Here is an 18,676-nt window from a genome sequence, read left to right on the forward strand (position 1 = left end):
CACCCCATCGGATGCATCAGATGATTCATATGTACCTTAAATAGCACTTCCTGTGACCTTTTCTTGTTGATTGCAAGAATAACTGAAATGCCGCTCTCTGGAAGGAGTTTCTCTGCTACTGGTATTAAAACACCTCCAGATGCTGAAAAATGAATAGCTGAAATTCTTCAGGGCATCATTAATGTGCACAGAAGAACAGTGTCATGCACTGACTCAGGTTAGGTAAAAAAACAAAACAAAACAAACAAAAAAAAGATGTTTTAGCTGATAAATCTAACTAATAGCTGATGAAAAAGCAGAATACAGTGGTTTTGTATGCACTTGTTACTAAATACAGCTGAAGGTGTAATGAACGAGTGAGTGACAATTTTAGTTGTGCTTTTGTGGAGATGCTTGAATTCTCATTGATCTTAGACGAAGAAACAGATATGTATCATGTTATTCTTTCTTTGAAGCAGTTGATTCTGAATAAGATTTGACTTCATTTTTTGGGGGTCTCTGGGGATGTTTTTGAATTTGCAGAGAGCAAAATGGATATCGACCGAATCCTAATGCAGTTGGGCAAAACATCAGAACAACAGTGGCTGGAAATACAAATTCTGTTGGTCTTATGAATATGTCACCTGGTCAAGGCATGACAATGCAGAACAGGAACTATAGCCTGGGAGATCCCAGTACAGTGGGTCAGCTGAGTAGCTCTCGATATGGAGGCTCTGGTAATATGGGACAAGTGAGCTCTGGACCTGGAATGCAGTCCTCTGCTTATCAGAGCAACAATTATGGGTTAAATATGAGTAGCCCACCACATGGTAGTCCTGGTTTAACTTCTAATCAACAGAATCTAATGATGTCTACTAGGAATCGAGGGAGTCCAAAAATGAATTCACACCAGTTTTCTCCAGTTACAGGTACTTTATTTTTGCTATAAATACTTTTTTAAAGCTGTCTTTTCTCACTTCTGTGTGCATTCCATTTGTCATCATTTTAACAGTTCTGTGACACATTACTTAAATTTAGTTTACCTACTTTTGTGGTAAACATTTATTTTTAAGTACTTAACCCAGTGTGGTATTCATACGTAATCCTGAAGTAAAGGTAGATACAAAAAGTGCTGTAATCTAATAAGTTTGAACTCTGTCTTGTGATACAGGTATGCACTCTCCAATGGGATCTGCCAGCAACACCAGCAACAGCACTTTCTCTAGCAGTTCTCTTAGTGCTCTTCAAGCCATTAGTGAGGGGGTTGGAACTTCCCTTTTATCAACACTTTCTTCACCAGGTCCAAAATTGGATAGTTCTCCAAACATGAGCATAACTCAGCAAAATAAAGGAAATAACCAGGACTCCAAAAGCCCTTCAGGCTTGTATTGTGAACAAAATCAGGTGGAAAGTTCCATCTGCCAATCAAACAGCAGGGATGTCCTAGGTGAAAAAGATAGTAAAGAGGGAAGTCTAGATGCATCTGAAAGTCAGAGAGGACAATCTGAAAGCAAAGGGCATAAAAAGCTGCTTCAGTTACTCACATGCTCTTCAGATGAAAGAGGACATTCTACAGCATCAAACTCACCTTTAGACTCCAATTGTAAAGAATCTTCTACCAATGTTACCAGTCCTTCAGGAGTTTCCTCATCAACATCTGGAGGGGTTTCTTCCTCCTCAAATGTGCATGGGTCACTCCTGCAAGAGAAGCATAGGATTTTACATAAATTGTTGCAAAACGGTAATTCCCCTGCAGAGGTTGCCAAAATAACAGCTGAAGCTACTGGTAAAGACACATATCATGACACTAGTAACACAGTCCCGTGTGGAGAAGGTACAGTCAAACAGGAACAACTGAGCCCAAAGAAGAAAGAAAACAATGCTTTACTAAGATACCTGTTAGATAAAGATGATGTTAAGGATCCGCTTTCCAAAGAGCTAAAGCCAAAAGTGGAAAATGTAGATAATAAAATGGGACAATGCAGTAGTTCTACTATTCCTACTTCCAGTCAAGAAAAGGAGATGAAAATAAAAACAGAACCAACAGAAGAGGTACTGTATAATATAATGTGTATATTTTCACACTGCAGTGAATGGTGAAAGGACAGTGTATGCTTGTGTAAACGTTTCCTAGAAAGGTGTTTGCAAATGGTGGGAAATGGCATGTTCAGGTTTTATTGCAACTGAGAAAGCACAGATAGAACTATGGGATATATATATATAGCCAAATGTGCTGTACTGTAGTCCTGGGGTAATGTAAACTTTTAAGTTATGGTATGATTAAGGTATTATGCATTTATAAATTCTTACGTAAAATCAAATCTTCAGCAGTTTCTCATTGCATGTGCTGATCTTTATGGCTTATTAGGAGATGGAGCTGTTAAGTGCCTCCACAATTAGCTGGCAATGCAATAGCAAAAGGCGCAACCAGCAGACAATACATAATGTCAGTTTGAAAGTACAAGCAATACACAAAACTCTGTAATGCTTGAAAAAGAAATAGGTTGGCTTCAGTTCATTCACTTGTTCTAGTCCATTTTTTTCCTTAAAAGAGAGAAAACACACATATAAGTTCAAATATATCTACGTATTTGTTTTTAGATATTTATTGCAATTTTTGTATTCAGAAATGTTTTTATTTGTGTGCTTCCAATTTATCCTCATTGTCAAAATTAAATGAAAAAAATTTAAAATTAAGCTAATCGATATTAGAAGATCTTTGGAAATTGGGAGGAATTTTGAGGTACTGTCAGTGAACCAAAACATCGTCTCTGTGCTGTCATTTAAGATGAGTGAAAAACTAAATAAAAGCTGAAGGGTATCTGTATGATAATAAATAACCTTGTTATTTTACTGCTTCTTTTTCAGATGAGTGGAGACTTGGATAATTTGGATGCAATTTTAGGGGATCTGACTAGTTCAGACTTTTATAATAATGCGATGTCTGCAAGTGGAAATAACTTTGGAACGAAGCAAGCATTATTTCAAGGAAATGCTCCACTGAGTAAGGAATTTCATTTAGAAACACTTTGTTTTAAAATTGGGGCTTTCTTCTTACCTGATGTAGGCATAATGCATCTTCAGATCCTTAGAGAATATCTTTTGATCTGCTGTATCTTCATGGACAAACACAACACAAAATAGCAGCACTTAGCTTTATTCACTGTGTATGGTGCAGATAATTTCAGCTCCTTGTGTTATGGTTGGTTTTTTTTTTTTTTTCAGGGATTGTCTAACAGATTTCTCAGAGACAAGACACCGGGAAAAATGTTTTGTCAGTTGTAAATTGAAATTGAGTTTGTGTTCCCTGCAGATGAGTAGGGAAATAACATAGGATTGGTGTCAAGCCTTTGATTTCTCATTTACTCAATGTGAAAACATTTTGTGGCCTGCAAATCTTAACCAGTTCTCCTCTGTGACATTGAAAGGAATGACCCATTGTAATAGGGAGCTGAGTAATACAGGGGATTAACTTTGCTGAGCGGCCAGTATCACTACAGTTGTTAATTCCTTTTATAACATTGGTTATCTCTTGATTATATGGAGTCATACTTTGCTTGAGGTAACTGAAGGAGGCGGATCGCGGATAATGAAAACTGTGAAATCAAGTTTAAGTACATCTAGGGCGACTGACGTGGTTGGCTGTGGAGCACACTGATCTCACTATAAGTCCACGTAGTATGGAGTGCTCAAAACCACACTGCTTCTGGATTGCATCTGATTCAGACAGGGAGCTGTTTGCCTTGTTTCTGTCTCTGTGTCAGTTATCCAAAGGTTGGACAAGTCCGCTCGTGTAAATTAATGTGTCTGTAATACTAGTGTGTTTCAGAATGTTAGAAAGACGATTCATTGTGAAATGTAAATTAAAATGAACTTCTTAATGTCCAGGGCCAAAAGAAGTTGCATTTGGCTTTGCCTGTACAATATCTTAAGGATGTATTCAAAATGTGATGTGGGCAATGAGAATATAAGCAGAATAGCTATTCTTAGCTTGTTTAAGGTCAAAAATACATGCCTGTAAATAGATAAAATTTAAGTAAGTTGCTAATAGTTTTTCTGTTTAAATATATAATTCTTTAGCAGGTATGAGGAGTCCCCAGTCTGTGCAGGCTGCCCGCCCGCCTTTCAGCAGAGCCATGTCTTTAGACAGCCCTGTGGGCTCAGGTGCTACAGTGCGAAATGTCAATGCATTCTCCATGTTACAAAAGCAAAACCTGATGGGTGGATGTCCAAGAATGACTGAAAACCAGGAAAGCTTTGGAGCAAATATTGGTTTGTTGACTATACAAGTAATTCTTACTGTAAAAGAAAAAGCTTTTAAGTTAAGAATGTTACAGAATTATAGTATGAACTCTGGAGGAAAAAACATTAAAGAATATTTATTTCTTAATCAGCATATAAATATTTATCAACTATATCTAGTTAAAATTATAATAACACAACTGTTTATTATCTGTGTATCATTACCAGTACTTTACTGTTACTTAATAGTTAAATGATTTTTGGCTACTATGAGCTTTTAATTTAATGTACGTTTTTGATTTATAAAAGCAAGAATAAGTCACAATGGCAGTCAGTCATTAACTGTTTTTGCTTTTCATTATAGCAAGTACTCCCAATAGAAGTGTATCTATGAATCAACATCAATCAGGAGACTGGGGTTTGGCAAATTCGAAGGTTAGCAGATTGGAACCTACAAGCTCTACTTCCATGCTGAGACAAGGAGCTGAGTTCAGTGCATCCCTTCCCAGACCCACAGCGGGTGCATCTATGCCTGGGCTGCCCGTCCGTTCAAACAGCATCCCTGGGACAAGACCGATGCTACAACAGCAAATGATGCATATGAGTAAGTTCTTAACCTTTTCTTGTGATACTTAGCACTGTCTCAGCAAGCATTCATCATCAAAATCATCTCAGTTTTGATACAATTATAGCTTCTCATCTGAAGGCTTGTACTTCTTGAGGCCAAGACTGTTCTACACTGAACAGGGCATTTTATGACTTTTTGATGATATTGGTGTTATTTTCTGGTGTTCTGTTTCATATAGAGATTATTCAAGCTGACTTTACACATTGTTTTGGGGTAATTTCTCTATTATTTATATTTTTTTATTGTACTTCTCTCATGAAGTCACAGAACTAAATCCTTTTTTTTAATTTTTTTTCTGTGAACTTGAACAATCCTGATTGCTACTTTTTTAAAGCTTTTTCTTGAGATTTTCAAAACCCATCTCACATGGATTGTCCAAATTTCATATGAAACTACTTTGCAAATTCATCTACTCATTTATGTACTCATATTTAAAATATGGTCTCTGAAGTCATCTTAAGTGTCAATTTATATATGTGTGCACTTAGAAATATGCTACTGTAAGGCTCTTGAAGGTGCTTCAGTATTTGTGTGATCATCCACAGTGCTTAGTGTGAATGCTGGACAGCAAGGTGACACCTTTTGCTTTAAAAACAACTGTTTTACATTACAGGGTCAAATGAGATTAATGTTGGTATGGGGGGAAATCCTTATGGACAGCCAGGACCAGCCAGCCAGCCAGGATCATGGCCTGACAACATGCTGTCCATGGAGCAAGCATCTCGGGGTTTACAAAACAGGTAGAATTAAGGAAAGTTTTCTAAAAGCTTGAATAGTGTTCACTGTTAATCAAGAGCACTTAAGACCTGGAAATAAAGTCAGTGCAGCATATACAGAGGGGATAAGGAAAGTAAAATCTCCATCCAGCTCTGCTGCTGCTCTGTCACCATATGGATGGTTATTGTTTAACCCAGCTCCACAACAGGCATGCCTAACATAATCAGTCAATCCTTGAGTTGAAATGCATTGAGAAAAGAGTTGGGAAAATCTCAACTTATGTCCTCCTTGCACATACAAAAGCTAATATTTAGATGCAAGGAGAAAACAAAATTTATGTCTATTCAAAGCTAGATGATATCTAGCATTGATATGGCATTTCAGGACCTAAATTTGGGCCTTATGTTCATCAGTCTTCAGGTGATTGTAATACTTATTGCCGAGTAAATAATGTACTGTATGAAAGCTTATCACATGCCTTTGCAGTCCATAATGGTTGCATTTTTTTTTTAAAATATTTATAGACAATTAGTGAGGAACTCTTTGGATGACCTCTTAAGTGCAGCACCAAGTGTGGAAGGCCAGAATGATGAAAGGGCTCTTTTGGATCAGCTGCACACATTGCTGAGTAATACGGATGTCACAAGCCTTGAAGAAATTGACAGAGCTCTAGGAATTCCTGATCTTGTAAACCAAGTAAGAAGGAAGAGATTCAGGTCACTTTTTTCTTTTCCAAAAGCCTGTGTTGTTTTGGTACTTGAGAAAAAAAGAAAAGTGAAGAGAGCCTCCTCATTTACATGTGTGGCTTCACTTTCTTGTGTCCATTTTTCTGAATCTTTAGGAGCATTTCTTCTGAGTGATATTTTTTCATTGGAGAACTTAAGTATTGATTAAACTTCTTTTGAGTCAAATAAGTAAATTAAATGTTATCATCTTATCTATGTTTATTATCATTTGCCTTGGTATATATTTTTTATTTTTTTCAGGGAGTATAAACCATTGTAATTCTATCAGCAGAGAATCAGTTAGGATTCTTTAATATAACTATAGTCAGCTGAGCTGGGACTGAAACTTTTTACTGGCAGTTAATGAATGGGATATTCCCATCTCTTTCAATTCCAGCTTGAATTTGCATGACTAGCAAATAGGAAAAAAAAAAGTTCTGTTCAGTATTTTGGAATTCACTGGAAAACACAAAATCATGTTCTCATTTGTGCAAACTGCAGTTAAAAAGAGCAGAAGGGCTTTTATAATGATACTGATCTGCTTATGTAAGCACTGATCAGTGGAAATTATTTTAATTAAATTATTAATAGTCACTTGTGATATTTCAGTTGACCAGAGACAAATTTGATAGTAGTCTGCTCATGCTGTTCGCTACTCAAGAAACAACTAATCTTTGTATGATTCATTAGTTGTGTTGTCCCTAGCAATTCATACTTTGACAGAGTTTTCAGTAGCAATATATGTTCTTATCTCTTAAAGGGGCAAACTTTGGAACCCAAACAAGATTCATTTCAAGGTCAGGAATCCGCAGTGATGATTGACCAGAAGCCTTCATTATATGGTCAGCCCTACCAAGGGCAGGGCACAGCCTTGCCAGGAGGTTTTAATAACATCCAGGGACAGCAGCCATCCTTTAATTCCGTGATGAATCAGATGAGCCAACAAAACAGTTTTCCACTTCAAAGTATGCATCCTAGAGCAAATGCAATGAGACCTCGGACCAATACACCAAAGCAGCTCCGCATGCAGCTCCAGCAGAGGCTTCAGGGGCAGCAGGTACACTTTTCCTGCTTCTGTTTTTCTGTCTTGTTCCAGAATGAGGTGCACACTAACCTGTTTTGCTTGAGGAATACAGAAGTTGGCATTACAGCAGGTGATTGTAAGAATGGAACTTTTGTTTTAACAGTGCTTTTCACACTGGCTGCACAGTACTTGTAGGTGTGAAAGAACCTTTATTAGGTCATGTATTTATCTTTCATCCACCTTGCTTCAGATTGTATTGGTTCTGGCAGCAGAGCAAGTTTTTGCTAATTAAAACACTAATCCTGTAGTACACAGATCTGGATGATCTCCATGCTACAATTTAGTTTTTCTTCTGAAACTCCCTGAATATGATTTTAGTATGGAATACACTGCTGAACGGAAAGAAATGCTGTGGCCATTGGGAAATGCACTTGGATGTGATGAAGGTTTAGGTAATGGAAAAATTACAAATAAAACTCAGGAAACAGAGTGCTGTGTGACTCTGAATGGCAAGGTTAAATCCTTGGGAAATAGTGTGTTCTGTCTTGACTGTTCCATTACACTAATTCAGGCTGCATAGATTTGCTGTACTGTGAGGGAGATGGAAGGAGACAGAAACACACCAGCAGCTGCGCTTAAAATACTAACCTTCTGCCCATAGTGTGATTGGGAACAAAGAGATGGTGTGCTGTATATTTATTCTTAAAAAGTGCTAATTCGAAGAGAAAACTAAAGCCCATAAATGCTGTACTGTTTGAATGGTTTTTCCTTTTGTATGTCTGGTTTGAGTTTAGTAATAAACAGCTTGTTACTTTATGTGTATCAAACAAGAAAAAATTAGCCACTGTTCTTTAATCAAGAGGCGGGTAAAGCGGTTGCCGGTATTTTGAGCAGGTGCTGGTGTTTTCAAACTAACGCTGCTAAAATATCTTTTTCTAAGTTTATGAATCAAACCCGTCAAGCGCTTGAAATGAAAATGGAAAATCCAGGCAGCAGTAATAGCTCAGTGATGAGACCAGTAATGCAGCCACAGGTGGGATCACAGGTAAGTAGGTATTACACTAACCATTTCTGAAACAGCCATTTTTATATACACGCGTCTTTCACAGGTCTCCCTAGAGTGCAGGTCTTACTTTTCATGGTATGGCAGCATTATTTTTCCTTTTCTCCTTCCTATCAAGATGATGAAAAAATATGAGTTTTCTACTTCTCTTATTCATGAGACTTGGAGGGGTTTGTTCATTGCTCCATGCTGTCAGTGCAGTGTGCTAAAGTCTTTTCCATATAGGAAATAGCAGACTACTGCATCACCTGTTCAGTACCTACAACAACTTAATGAATACCTTAGTCTTATATTTTCCTAATTTTTGTTCTAGCTGTGGATTTATTAACTTTCTTTTTTGGTAATGGTTGTACTGTGTCTTAGAGTGTGAGCATATTGATTGACTGACAACTTGTTTTGTAAAAAATTTTCTAATATGATTTTTCTTTTCTTTGGGGGTTAGCAGCAAGGTTTTCTTAATGCTCAAATGGTGGCTCAGCGTAACAGGGAGCTAATAAGTCATCATTTTAGACAACAGAGGATGGCAATGATGATGCAGCAGCAACAACCTCAGGCCTTCAGTCCACCACCAAACGTGACTGCCTCAGGAAGCATGGATAGTGGTCTGACCGGCCCTCCGATGGCTCAAGTTCCTCCACAGCAATTCTCCTATCCACCTAATTATGGTACAAGTGCTAATAGCAGATTTTTTAAATGTCTGTCTAGTATTCTCTTCCCTTTTTATTATTAATCCAAATTGGCTAAATTCTGATCTTTCTGAAAAATTGAAAATACTCCTACAAAATAGGTTATTTTTTCCCCTTCTTTAAGAAGATAAACTAAATGTGCTAGGGTGTGGTAACTGAAGGGAATTTTTCTTTGTCTTTTAAGGAATAAGCCAACAGCCTGATCCTGCGTATAGTAGAGTATCAAGCCCTCCCAATCCAATGATGGCATCAAGAATTGGACCTTCCCAGAATCCTATGATGCAGCATCCTCAGGCAGCACCAATGTACCAGTCTCCTGAGTTGAAGGGCTGGCCATCGGGGAGCATGGCCAGGAGCAGGTGAAATGTGCAGCTGTAACCTGTTGCTCAAAAACTGTCTTTCATTTTGTCCAAACAGAGAAATGTTAAATTATCTTAGGAAGAAGGTTAGAAGAGAGAAATACAATGGCATTTCTAATATCTATTGTCCTCGATCCTGCTCTGGTTTATGAAATCAACAGATTAAGTGTTTTTACTGTATGATTGCTTGTTTCTACAAGATTTCTGCAGTAGCTGGAAATAATATTCATTCATTGAATACTGAAAAAATAACTTGGGGGAAATGCAGTGGCACAGAATAGTGTTAAGACTGTACATTACAGCCTTAACTGAAGCCTTCAAATAATAATAATTAAAAAAAAAGGTTACAAGAGGAAAGGTGTACAGATGCTTCTGTGTGTATTTAAAAATTCAAAACTTCTTTTTGGAGAGAAGCTTTTATTTCTAGGTTAAATAGACAGTACGTAGAAACAAGTAAATAAGGGAATAGTTTTAGGCTTCTGTTGGTAACAGTTGTTTCACATGTTGGCTGCTCGCGCAGGGAGTGTAGTATAACAATGAGTAAACTTCTTGAAATGTAATTTTGTTCTTTTGTGCTTCAGTTCTTTCCCACAGAACCAGTTCAGCCATCAAGGTAATCCTGCAACATACAGTATGATGCACATGAATGGCAGCAGTGGCCATATGGGACAGATGAACATTAGTACGGTGCCTATGTCAGGGATGCCTATGGGTCCAGACCAGGTAAGTTGTACATAAGGAGGAGTGATGATCTATTGACTCTTTTCCAATTGAGTATGATATACCTGAAGTCATTCCTCTGGCACAATTCTGTTTCTCTGTTTGCCTTTGTCTGTGGACTTGCAACTTGTGTGTCCCAAGAAATTCATTATTTTTGGTGATATTCTAATCAAATCCATAATAAATCCAAGCAGCAGTGATTAGTTATTGATTTTAAAGTATCATATATAGGATCAAAATTTAAACCGCACAAAGAACTGCAACAAAGGGAGCCTGGAGAAACCCCAGAAAGCAGAACACAGGGATTGTGAAAGGTAACTTGAGGAAGATGAGTTGGATTAAGAACCTTCTCTGGTAGTGCAGTATTTTCTCATGAAGCTCATGATGATGCTCACCCTTAATAGTACCATAGAATACTTTATACATGGATAGCGAGACACTGTGGAAAATTCAGGCCACTGAATTTTCAGGTAAGGGAAAAGTGAGCTTATACTTCAGAGAAGGCTGAATTACAAAATAAACCTTTGCTGTAATCTTTCCACAAAATACCAAGGAACGGGCAATATAATATTGAGATAAGCTGAGTCACCAGAATCTTGTGACATTTTGTCTGAGGTACCTGGGGAAGCCGAGGTAACCTGCAAAGACTTCTTAAAGACGAGCAAGGTATGAGAGGACTTACCCTTATAAAGAGGGGAAAAAGGACTGAGAAATGTCAGATTTGGTTTTCCAAAACGCCATACAGTGAAGATAAGCAAAGAATGTGTATAGAGAGTTGTGGGACAGCATTTCTTTTCTACACATTTATCTTATAAAACTGTTCTGCTGACTATCAGAACTTTCCTTCTCAAAATGCAACACATTAACCCGTTTTTCCAGCAAAGTTCTTTTTTAAATTGTCTCTGATGAAGCTCTCTTCCTTTCAACAGAAATACTGCTGACATCTGCACCTGTGATCTCCAACTGAGAATGCACTGTATTAATGATGCACTAGTATTAGAAAGAAAAGTTATGCATTCTTCATGGCAACTAGTCCTGGCCTTATGGAAGTGACTTTTTCCTGCTAATCACCATGGTGTCCTAAGTTATTTCATTGAGGAAAAGATGAAAACAAACTTTTTTAGTAGAAGCGGTCTGTATTACTGTATATTGTGTTGTACAAAAAAGGTCATAGATATTTTTGGCGCTCTGCCTCTAGAAATGTGAATTTGGCAATGGCATTTTAATAAGTATGATGGGTAGAGCCAGCCCTGAAATACCTTGTCTATTTACTGTAGCTATCCAAAGCCCTTTATCTACAGGCAGACAAAAGTGCCTGGAGAAATCACAGTGGTAAGAATTTTCTGATTTCTCTAGTAAGAATATCTGACAGAGAATGTAGTTCCTAGCCTTGACTCTTTTATATGAATTCCTGAATATAAATGCTGCTTTTAATCCCCTACCCCCCAAGAGTCAGGATTTCCCAGGCAAAGTTATCAGTGCAAAATGAATTGGCACATACTATTCCAGAATCCTGTCAATTGATGCCAAGGGGTAAAACGAGCGGATGATAAATTTAAATTATTTAAATGCAATTGTGACTAATATTTACATATTGATGTGCAGCTGAGTGCACTTTATAGAAGACTATATAATGGATTAATGCAATATCTTTAATAAGGACTTAATATGAAGGTAGGGTGTACTCATGTTCCTTCTCAAACACAATCTCTTAAAAATTATTTGAAAAGACTGCATAGTGTGTTTTGTGTGTGGAAATCAGAGCAATAATCTTTCATCGTTTTGAAAACAACTTCAGAAAACTCAAGGCAAGGCACTGCAGTCTGAATCAGAATTTTACAGTCTTTCTTTTTGTGAATAAGTTTTGTAAATATGTTCTTTAAGATAATGTATTATATATATGACTTTTGTAGGTCACTAACTCATTTTTGCAGAGTTTGTGAAGCTAAATATTTAACTAAATTGATTTATGTAAACTCAGCGTAGTTGAGGTCCAAATAGAATACTTTTTTTTAATTGATGACTTTGAAGCTGGGTGACCTTGGCCCACAACTTTCTCCTCTTTGGTCTTCGACACTTCATTTATTTTTACATCTTTAACATGTAGCTTTTTATAAAAGACCAGTTGTTCGATGCTTTCTCCACCTGTGAGCACTTTGTTACGTTTATTTTTACGTATGGCAGTTGGACAGAAAGTCTCTGCGTTCTAAGATGTTGTGATGGTCACGTCTTTATTATCTTGCCTTTTCTGCTGATGGATCCAGACTGTGTCTTTTTTGGGCAAATTTAATGAACTCTACATGTTCTTCAAAAGAAGTCTGTCTGTTGCAAAATATACGTCATGTGACATCCAGAAATCTTTAAGGATATTAAGCCACACTTTAACCAAATGTCTGCACCTCATTGGATTGTTCTAATAGTGATGAATGTACTTTCTGAGCAGGCTTCTCTTGTATCAGTATTTAAGTTTGGTTACAAATTTGTTCCTATTATTTGCTGATTGTTTTTTTTCCCCTCCTATCTTGGTTCCTTGGAATGAAGATCCTGTTGCAGTTTGTCCGGTCTCAGGCAGTTACAGCGAGTCAAACCCGTACACTTCCATAAGGGACAACCCAGAAATGCTTAAGATACATGGTGCTTTTGCACTGTTGTTCACTGTATAATGGAAAACTGACTTCTCCCAAGCAAGTAAAGTCAAAAAACCAAAAGCATTCTCAATTGCTTCTTGGTACTGTAAGTAAGTGTGAGGCGGTTTTATTTTTAAGAATATGCAGCGATCTTCCATTTTAATAGACATTACTTACCTAGAAAAAAAACTTCAGGATGTTCCTCGATAGCATACAGCCAGTTGTGTTCCAAAGAGAATGTAGATTCCATCTACTTTTATGCAACCCTGTTTTTGCAATCAGACCTGAATATATAGATTTGGTGGTGGTATTTATTTGAAACCTTCAGTCCAATTCACGTGTGGGTTTTTTTATTGCAAAACTCTTAAAAGGCTGAGGAACTTTTATCATCTTATTTCTTAGGATGTATCTATTTGTTGAGTAAGTGCTGCCTACTGAAGTCAAAAGGCAACAGGCATTTGTTTTTTGTATCAAATGAGAGTAGAACAGTCCCTGTATTTTGTAGTTATTCATTATATTGATGGAAACTACAAACCCTGGTTGCTTTCATTAGGTGAGCTCTTAGACTGTGCACTACTTTAGACATTGTGCCCTGTTGTTTTTTTTTAATGAGTGATTCTGTTTATGCGTCTGTGTGTAACTGGTGCTTGACCAGTGTTACAAAAGATCATCGGTTTCTCATCTATATGCAGAATGTTGGAGCTTTCTCATACAGAACCTACTTTTTTGCTGAATCCAAAGATTTTTAGTTTAAACGTGACTGGGGGGAGGGTGCATTTGTTTTTTATAATAAATCGATAACATCTTTCTTGGCAACAATGATCCTAAATACTATATCTAGTTTGAAAAACTTATCAGCTGCAGTAAATAAAACTTACCTTGAAACAAGTTAGCATTTATATCTCCACCAGTTCTGATTTGGTTCTGCAGCAGCAGATTATTGTTCTGATTATTTTTTTGAACAAAAACAACCATGTAACATTTCTCACCTTTACGGGGGCAGTTTGCTGGTACAGCCACCTCTGATCACTGCTGCACTCTGACAATAGCTTTGCTGCTTGTCTTCGTTGTTCTTTTGATCGCAGAAACTGTGTTTATAAAGTCCACACGTAGTACCTTTATCCAATCCTGGTCTGAAATTCTGCTTTTAAATTTAGGAAATCAGGACCACTTTTCATTTATAAAACAGAACTATTTGAATGTTGTACCAATTAGCACAGATTTTATTTTTGAATTGATGTGCAGACTACCAGGTGATTGAATGATACAGCGAGTATAAAACCATGTTATGTTGAGAGCAATATTTTAAAAAATTCTCAGGAGAAGGCATACAGTATTGAGAATTGCATTTAAGTTTAGTTTACGTTACGTATTGCTTGAAATATCTGTATCTATGTTGCAAAACAGAAAACCTTGGGGACTGAGTTATTAAAGAGTTGGTTGTAAGGTATTACTGCTCTTCTGATTTTTGTGTTTGGATGTTAATAATAATGTAAATAAAGGTTTCTATTTAAAATCAGAACTTGGCGACAAAGCGTATTAGCTTTCTTACACTTCGAGGTTGACAGCTGTATCCTGGTAAGGTCACAGACAATTGCTACTATTAAGAAATAGCTGCAGCTGTTACTGACAAAAGCTCTGGGCTAGCAATTATATATGTATTCTTTTTTCCAGCTATCTGTAAAAGCTAAGGGAGTAATGACAGCCCCTCTGCCTGTGAGGCCAGTTTAGCAAAGCTGCATCAAACCGAGTGGAATTTGTCCTTTTCAACTTAAATAGCATACCCAGCAGAGCTGAGAGGAGCAGTAGCTTTCCTGAACCTTTCAACAACCTACCTTTCAGAAAACAACAGGTACTTCTTGCAAAGACATTTCACTGCTCAATTTTGGCACGTGCATAAAGGGGCACAGTGGCTTCAAGCTTCTGACTGCTGTATACCTGGAGCAGTAATACTGGCTGTGCAGGATTCTGACAGTCTCATCCTCTTGTGAGATATTATAGGCTGAATGCAAAGAAAGGTAAGGGGAAATTTTTGTCATCTAAGTTAGTATTCTTTATGCATACAGACAGGTAATGGGAGGCAGCTAAATGCTTTCCCCTTGAATACAGTACAAATGTTTTTGTATTGATAAGTTTAAAGTCATTATTTTTCACTTGCTTATATTGATCCAGGCTCTCATCACCTACCAGATGTTTTTTTTCCTGTATAATCCTTAAAATCTATAGTGTGTTAATATAGGCATAATTCTGTCTCTAAGACAAACATATTTTGCAAGAAAAATTTGGAAAGTGTATTTGACTCATTCATGTGTGATGCATATACAAGATCAAACCTATTTTTACTGTATAGCACATACAAGTAAGTTTTACTACATAGGCCTGTGTTGAGAGTTTTCTAAATTCAAGTATATTTTCAAGAACAGGGGAGTGGTGCCAGAGATCTGTATCCCCTGTGAAATAATTCCTTTTGAGTTACTTACTGTGCAAAAAGAGTATCAAAAGTCATTTCCTCGACATTTCTTTACACTGTTCCCAGAAGTGCAGCTTTGTGTCTTGCAGGAATATACCTCTCTTTAAGAGTCAAGGCCACAGCTGGTTGAGTATTATCACATGAGCTTGCTGTTGCATGTGCCTCCAGAGCAGTCAGTTAGCAGATCAGTGTGGAAAAAAATGATAAAAGTAGCACTGCCGGTGCCTGTTCTACAGTGTGTTTAATAACATCATTACAAAGGTACTCAAATAGACTCTGTACACTGTGCTTCCTTAGTAAAATGATGGATTTTTTTCTTTTATAAGCTGTTAAACAATAACTCTCATTGAGAACATCTACTGTAGACTGAGCTATAACTAGTTTATAAGTTATTGGTCGTGATTTTGAACTTCTCAGAGAAGCCTTTTTTAAAAGATAAGTCTAAAATTTGCACTATTAAGCAGATATTCCTTTCTGAAATGAATCGTTTTGGTCTTGGACACACAACGTAATACTACCCACGAAAAAACGTGTTACAAATCTTATTGGGTTAAAATGCAGGATGTACATTTACTGAAATTTCTGTACTTCTAAAACCGGATGGATTCTGAAATGTGCTATGTGACATGAAGTAACGTTTTGAGAAATGGCATGTGGGCATTCCACACTTTTATTAACAAAATTCTTCACAACCTGAAGGAAATTATTTTTAAACATTATGCTGATGAATATTTACATAACCCCTCCAAAAATGTGACATCCTGTTAGTCAAGATTTTCTCTAATTTTCCTAGAGGTGGCAATAGGACGGACAAGTAGATGTGGAACTAAAACATGTCCTCAGAGGAGGAAATTTGAGAGATATCACGGTATTGAGAATATTCAGTGCTGCTCACTTGAATTCCTGAATTTCTTACGAGGTTTTTTTCACTGTTAACTTTACCCCCGTTGGAAGCAGAAGTGTCCATGATATACTTGGCTTTGTAATTTGTCTCCTTACATCCAAAGGTAGAGTCGAACTGAAGCAGTTTACTTCCACTGTCTTTGAGGACACTTTGCCTACTGGGATGGCAGTCCTCTTTGGGATGCAGCTGTATTTACTCTTCTGTCAATTCCTGGAACAGAGTTAGTGGTGTCTTCTTGAAGTAAAAAGCCTCGTACAGCAGGTGAGGTATAATCCAAAGCAAAAAGCAGGTACAAGAGTGGATCTGAAAGAGACCTGTATTCCTGGCAGCAGGTTCCTGTAATTTCACTTCAACTATTTAATTCACTCACCAGTGCAAACACTATCTAGTTTGGCCTCCAAGTTCATCCAGTCCTCCAGGCTAACATTAAAATTCTTCTGAAATCATACACATTTTTGCTTAGTCTGTACATGAATTCAAGTTCTGGCCAGTTCATATCCTCGCTGAGGTCCAGCAGTTGAGGCAGTTTAGCCTTCCCATCCTTCCCACAGCTGTCCTCTTTAAAATAAAACAAACGTGATTTATGTACAACGTTTTAGACAGGAAGTACTTGGAATATGCTTTCAATGGTTCTATGCAGGGCAAAAACCTTTAAACTTTTTTTTTCTTTAAATTTATATCTTACATTTGAGCTCTGTCAAGTTGATGAGAACTAATAGTACCGTACTGAACTAATGTATAATCTTCAAGTTTCAAAAGGCATTAAAATAAGCAACAAACAATCCTGGATATTAATATAATTTCAGAATAGCACCATATTTCCAGTTTTTGGGTTGTTTTTTTTTTTGCACAAATAGCACAGCTGTCTGTCCTAATTTGCTTTCTTTGCTCATGACTTCAGATTGGATCAGTCCTCTTATTTCTGGGCACGAGGGAGCTGCTGCATGTTTAAGGTTAGACAAAACCAACATAATGATGTGTAATTCTTATAGAAGAATTACAATTGAGTGTCCACCTGGACTCAAATTTGAAACTGCCTTAACCATAATGCTCCTGGATTCCCATAAAACATACACTAACAGGTTTTGTACAGCAGTAGTCAACATAATTCCTATTGTATAATTTAGAGGGCTTACAACTTCGCATTCCCTGAGAATAGATGGTGTTAAAAAGGTGCTGCAGGCAAAGAGAAGTAAAGAAAGGAAAGGTAAGTAAAAGCTCATGCTTTTCATGAACTGCACCCAACTCACAGTGACTTAGAAGATGATGGTCTCTTCACATCTGGCCACTTTCGACGCTGAAACTGCCTAATTTTCAAGCAGTAAAAGGAGAAAAAAGTTAACCATCACCAAGAAAACCACCAGCACTACCGTCAGAAAGATGAAGAAAAGAGTTCAGCGTGAATTTTGACTGCAAACATTAGAACATGCTGTAACGCTGAAACAGAAGCAGCTCCAGTGTTTCAAGGTAACTCAGATAGAAAAACTTTGCAAATGCCATTTGAGGTGGTTCCCAATCCTGGATTCCCAACTGTTCAGCATGAAGGCAGTATTTAGGAATAATCATTTAACTACATATACTTTAAAATCTGTACCTGTATTGCTCGTAGCTTCCATCTTTAAGTCCTAGATGAGGAAAAATTAACATGTTATTAACCACAGCCTGCAACAGATAAGATAGAGGGTAAGGCACAATTTAAAGAAAGACATGAGAATACTAACATCTTCATTAGGACTCTTATTTTCATATTTAATCCCTTATTCTAAGACAAGTAGGTTGTAAATTAAGATGATAGGTAAATTTGAAGCTTTTTGTAAGTGTCCTGCAGTGGTTATTTAAATGCTTAGACCCGTTGATTAAAAACACGCAGCTCCAGCTGGTACATGTGCTAATTAAGACCTCAAATAACACTGGATTTCTGTGGACTTACGCAGATAACAGTATTTTGTGGAGTGACAGTATTTGTGCTCTAATGGCTGCACATTTATTTATTTTTAATAGCAGTTCTTAAGTCTCCTTAATTGTACTAAGGGGTAGACAAGATACACAGTTTAAAAAACAAAAATGTAATTAATTACCCTTTTCGACTTGCTGCTAAACTTAAGAAAATAACAAATAGCAAAGAAGTATATGCCAGATTATTTCTTTGTAGATCAGTAAAGATTTAATAGATAAGAAATGATGAGACTAGAAAAAGAATATTCATTTTCTTCTTTGTGGAATATAAAGGAATAGTAAGAAGAGCAGTGAGAAGAACACATCTCTTGGTGGCATAATGCATTTCTCAGTGCCTTCATTAGTTTTGTTCTTTCCCCCTCTCTTCTCCCTCCATTTCAGCAGCTGCACAGTTCAGTATTCAAGTACACTATTTGAGTTTCTGGACCCGATAAATAACACAAATTGAACAAACCATACAAAAATGTGTGCACGCAGTCATGCTCAACAAAACATTACAAGTATAAATACATTCCAAAATTCTTTTGATTGATGAAAATTTCCTGTCAGTTAAGCAAAAGACTCACTTGCTAGTAT

At 37.0% G+C, this 18,676-nt stretch overlaps 2 protein-coding genes across 15 annotated transcripts in view; one reads left to right on the top strand and one right to left on the bottom strand.

The window, feature by feature from the left end:
* Positions 1–14,289, top strand: part of NCOA3 (nuclear receptor coactivator 3) — a 70,644-nt gene extending 56,355 nt beyond the window's left edge. For 5 of the 8 annotated variants that reach the window (XM_015881525.2, XM_015881528.2, XM_015881527.2 and 2 more), the window contains 13 exons: positions 523–908; positions 1,151–2,031; positions 2,848–2,983; positions 4,060–4,251; positions 4,586–4,825; positions 5,463–5,589; positions 6,091–6,262; positions 7,052–7,348; positions 8,256–8,360; positions 8,821–9,043; positions 9,249–9,423; positions 10,005–10,146; positions 11,073–14,289. In XM_015881525.2, the coding sequence (XP_015737011.1) occupies positions 523–908; positions 1,151–2,031; positions 2,848–2,983; positions 4,060–4,251; positions 4,586–4,825; positions 5,463–5,589; positions 6,091–6,262; positions 7,052–7,348; positions 8,256–8,360; positions 8,821–9,043; positions 9,249–9,423; positions 10,005–10,146; positions 11,073–11,084 (3,088 nt within the window). In that variant the 3' untranslated portion in view covers positions 11,085–14,289. The remainder of the gene's footprint in view (positions 1–522; positions 909–1,150; positions 2,032–2,847; positions 2,984–4,059; positions 4,252–4,585; positions 4,826–5,462; positions 5,590–6,090; positions 6,263–7,051; positions 7,349–8,255; positions 8,361–8,820; positions 9,044–9,248; positions 9,424–10,004; positions 10,147–11,072) is intronic. The other 3 variants (XM_015881530.2, XM_015881531.2, XM_015881532.2) reach the window with 3 other exon arrangements.
* A 1,054-nt stretch (positions 14,290–15,343) lies between these two features.
* Positions 15,344–18,676, bottom strand: part of SULF2 (sulfatase 2) — a 140,468-nt gene continuing 137,135 nt past the window's right edge. For 6 of the 7 annotated variants that reach the window (XM_015881536.2, XM_015881535.2, XM_015881534.2 and 3 more), the window contains 3 exons: positions 17,739–17,769; positions 17,395–17,451; positions 15,344–16,702 (listed from right to left, as the gene is read on the bottom strand). In XM_015881536.2, the coding sequence (XP_015737022.1) occupies positions 16,672–16,702; positions 17,395–17,451; positions 17,739–17,769 (119 nt within the window). In that variant the 3' untranslated portion in view covers positions 15,344–16,671. The remainder of the gene's footprint in view (positions 16,703–17,394; positions 17,452–17,738; positions 17,770–18,676) is intronic. The other variant, XM_015881541.2, reaches the window with a different exon arrangement.

Source organism: Coturnix japonica, chromosome 20 (genome assembly GCF_001577835.2).
Source record: "Coturnix japonica isolate 7356 chromosome 20, Coturnix japonica 2.1, whole genome shotgun sequence".
Lineage (NCBI taxonomy): Eukaryota > Metazoa > Chordata > Aves > Galliformes > Phasianidae > Coturnix > Coturnix japonica.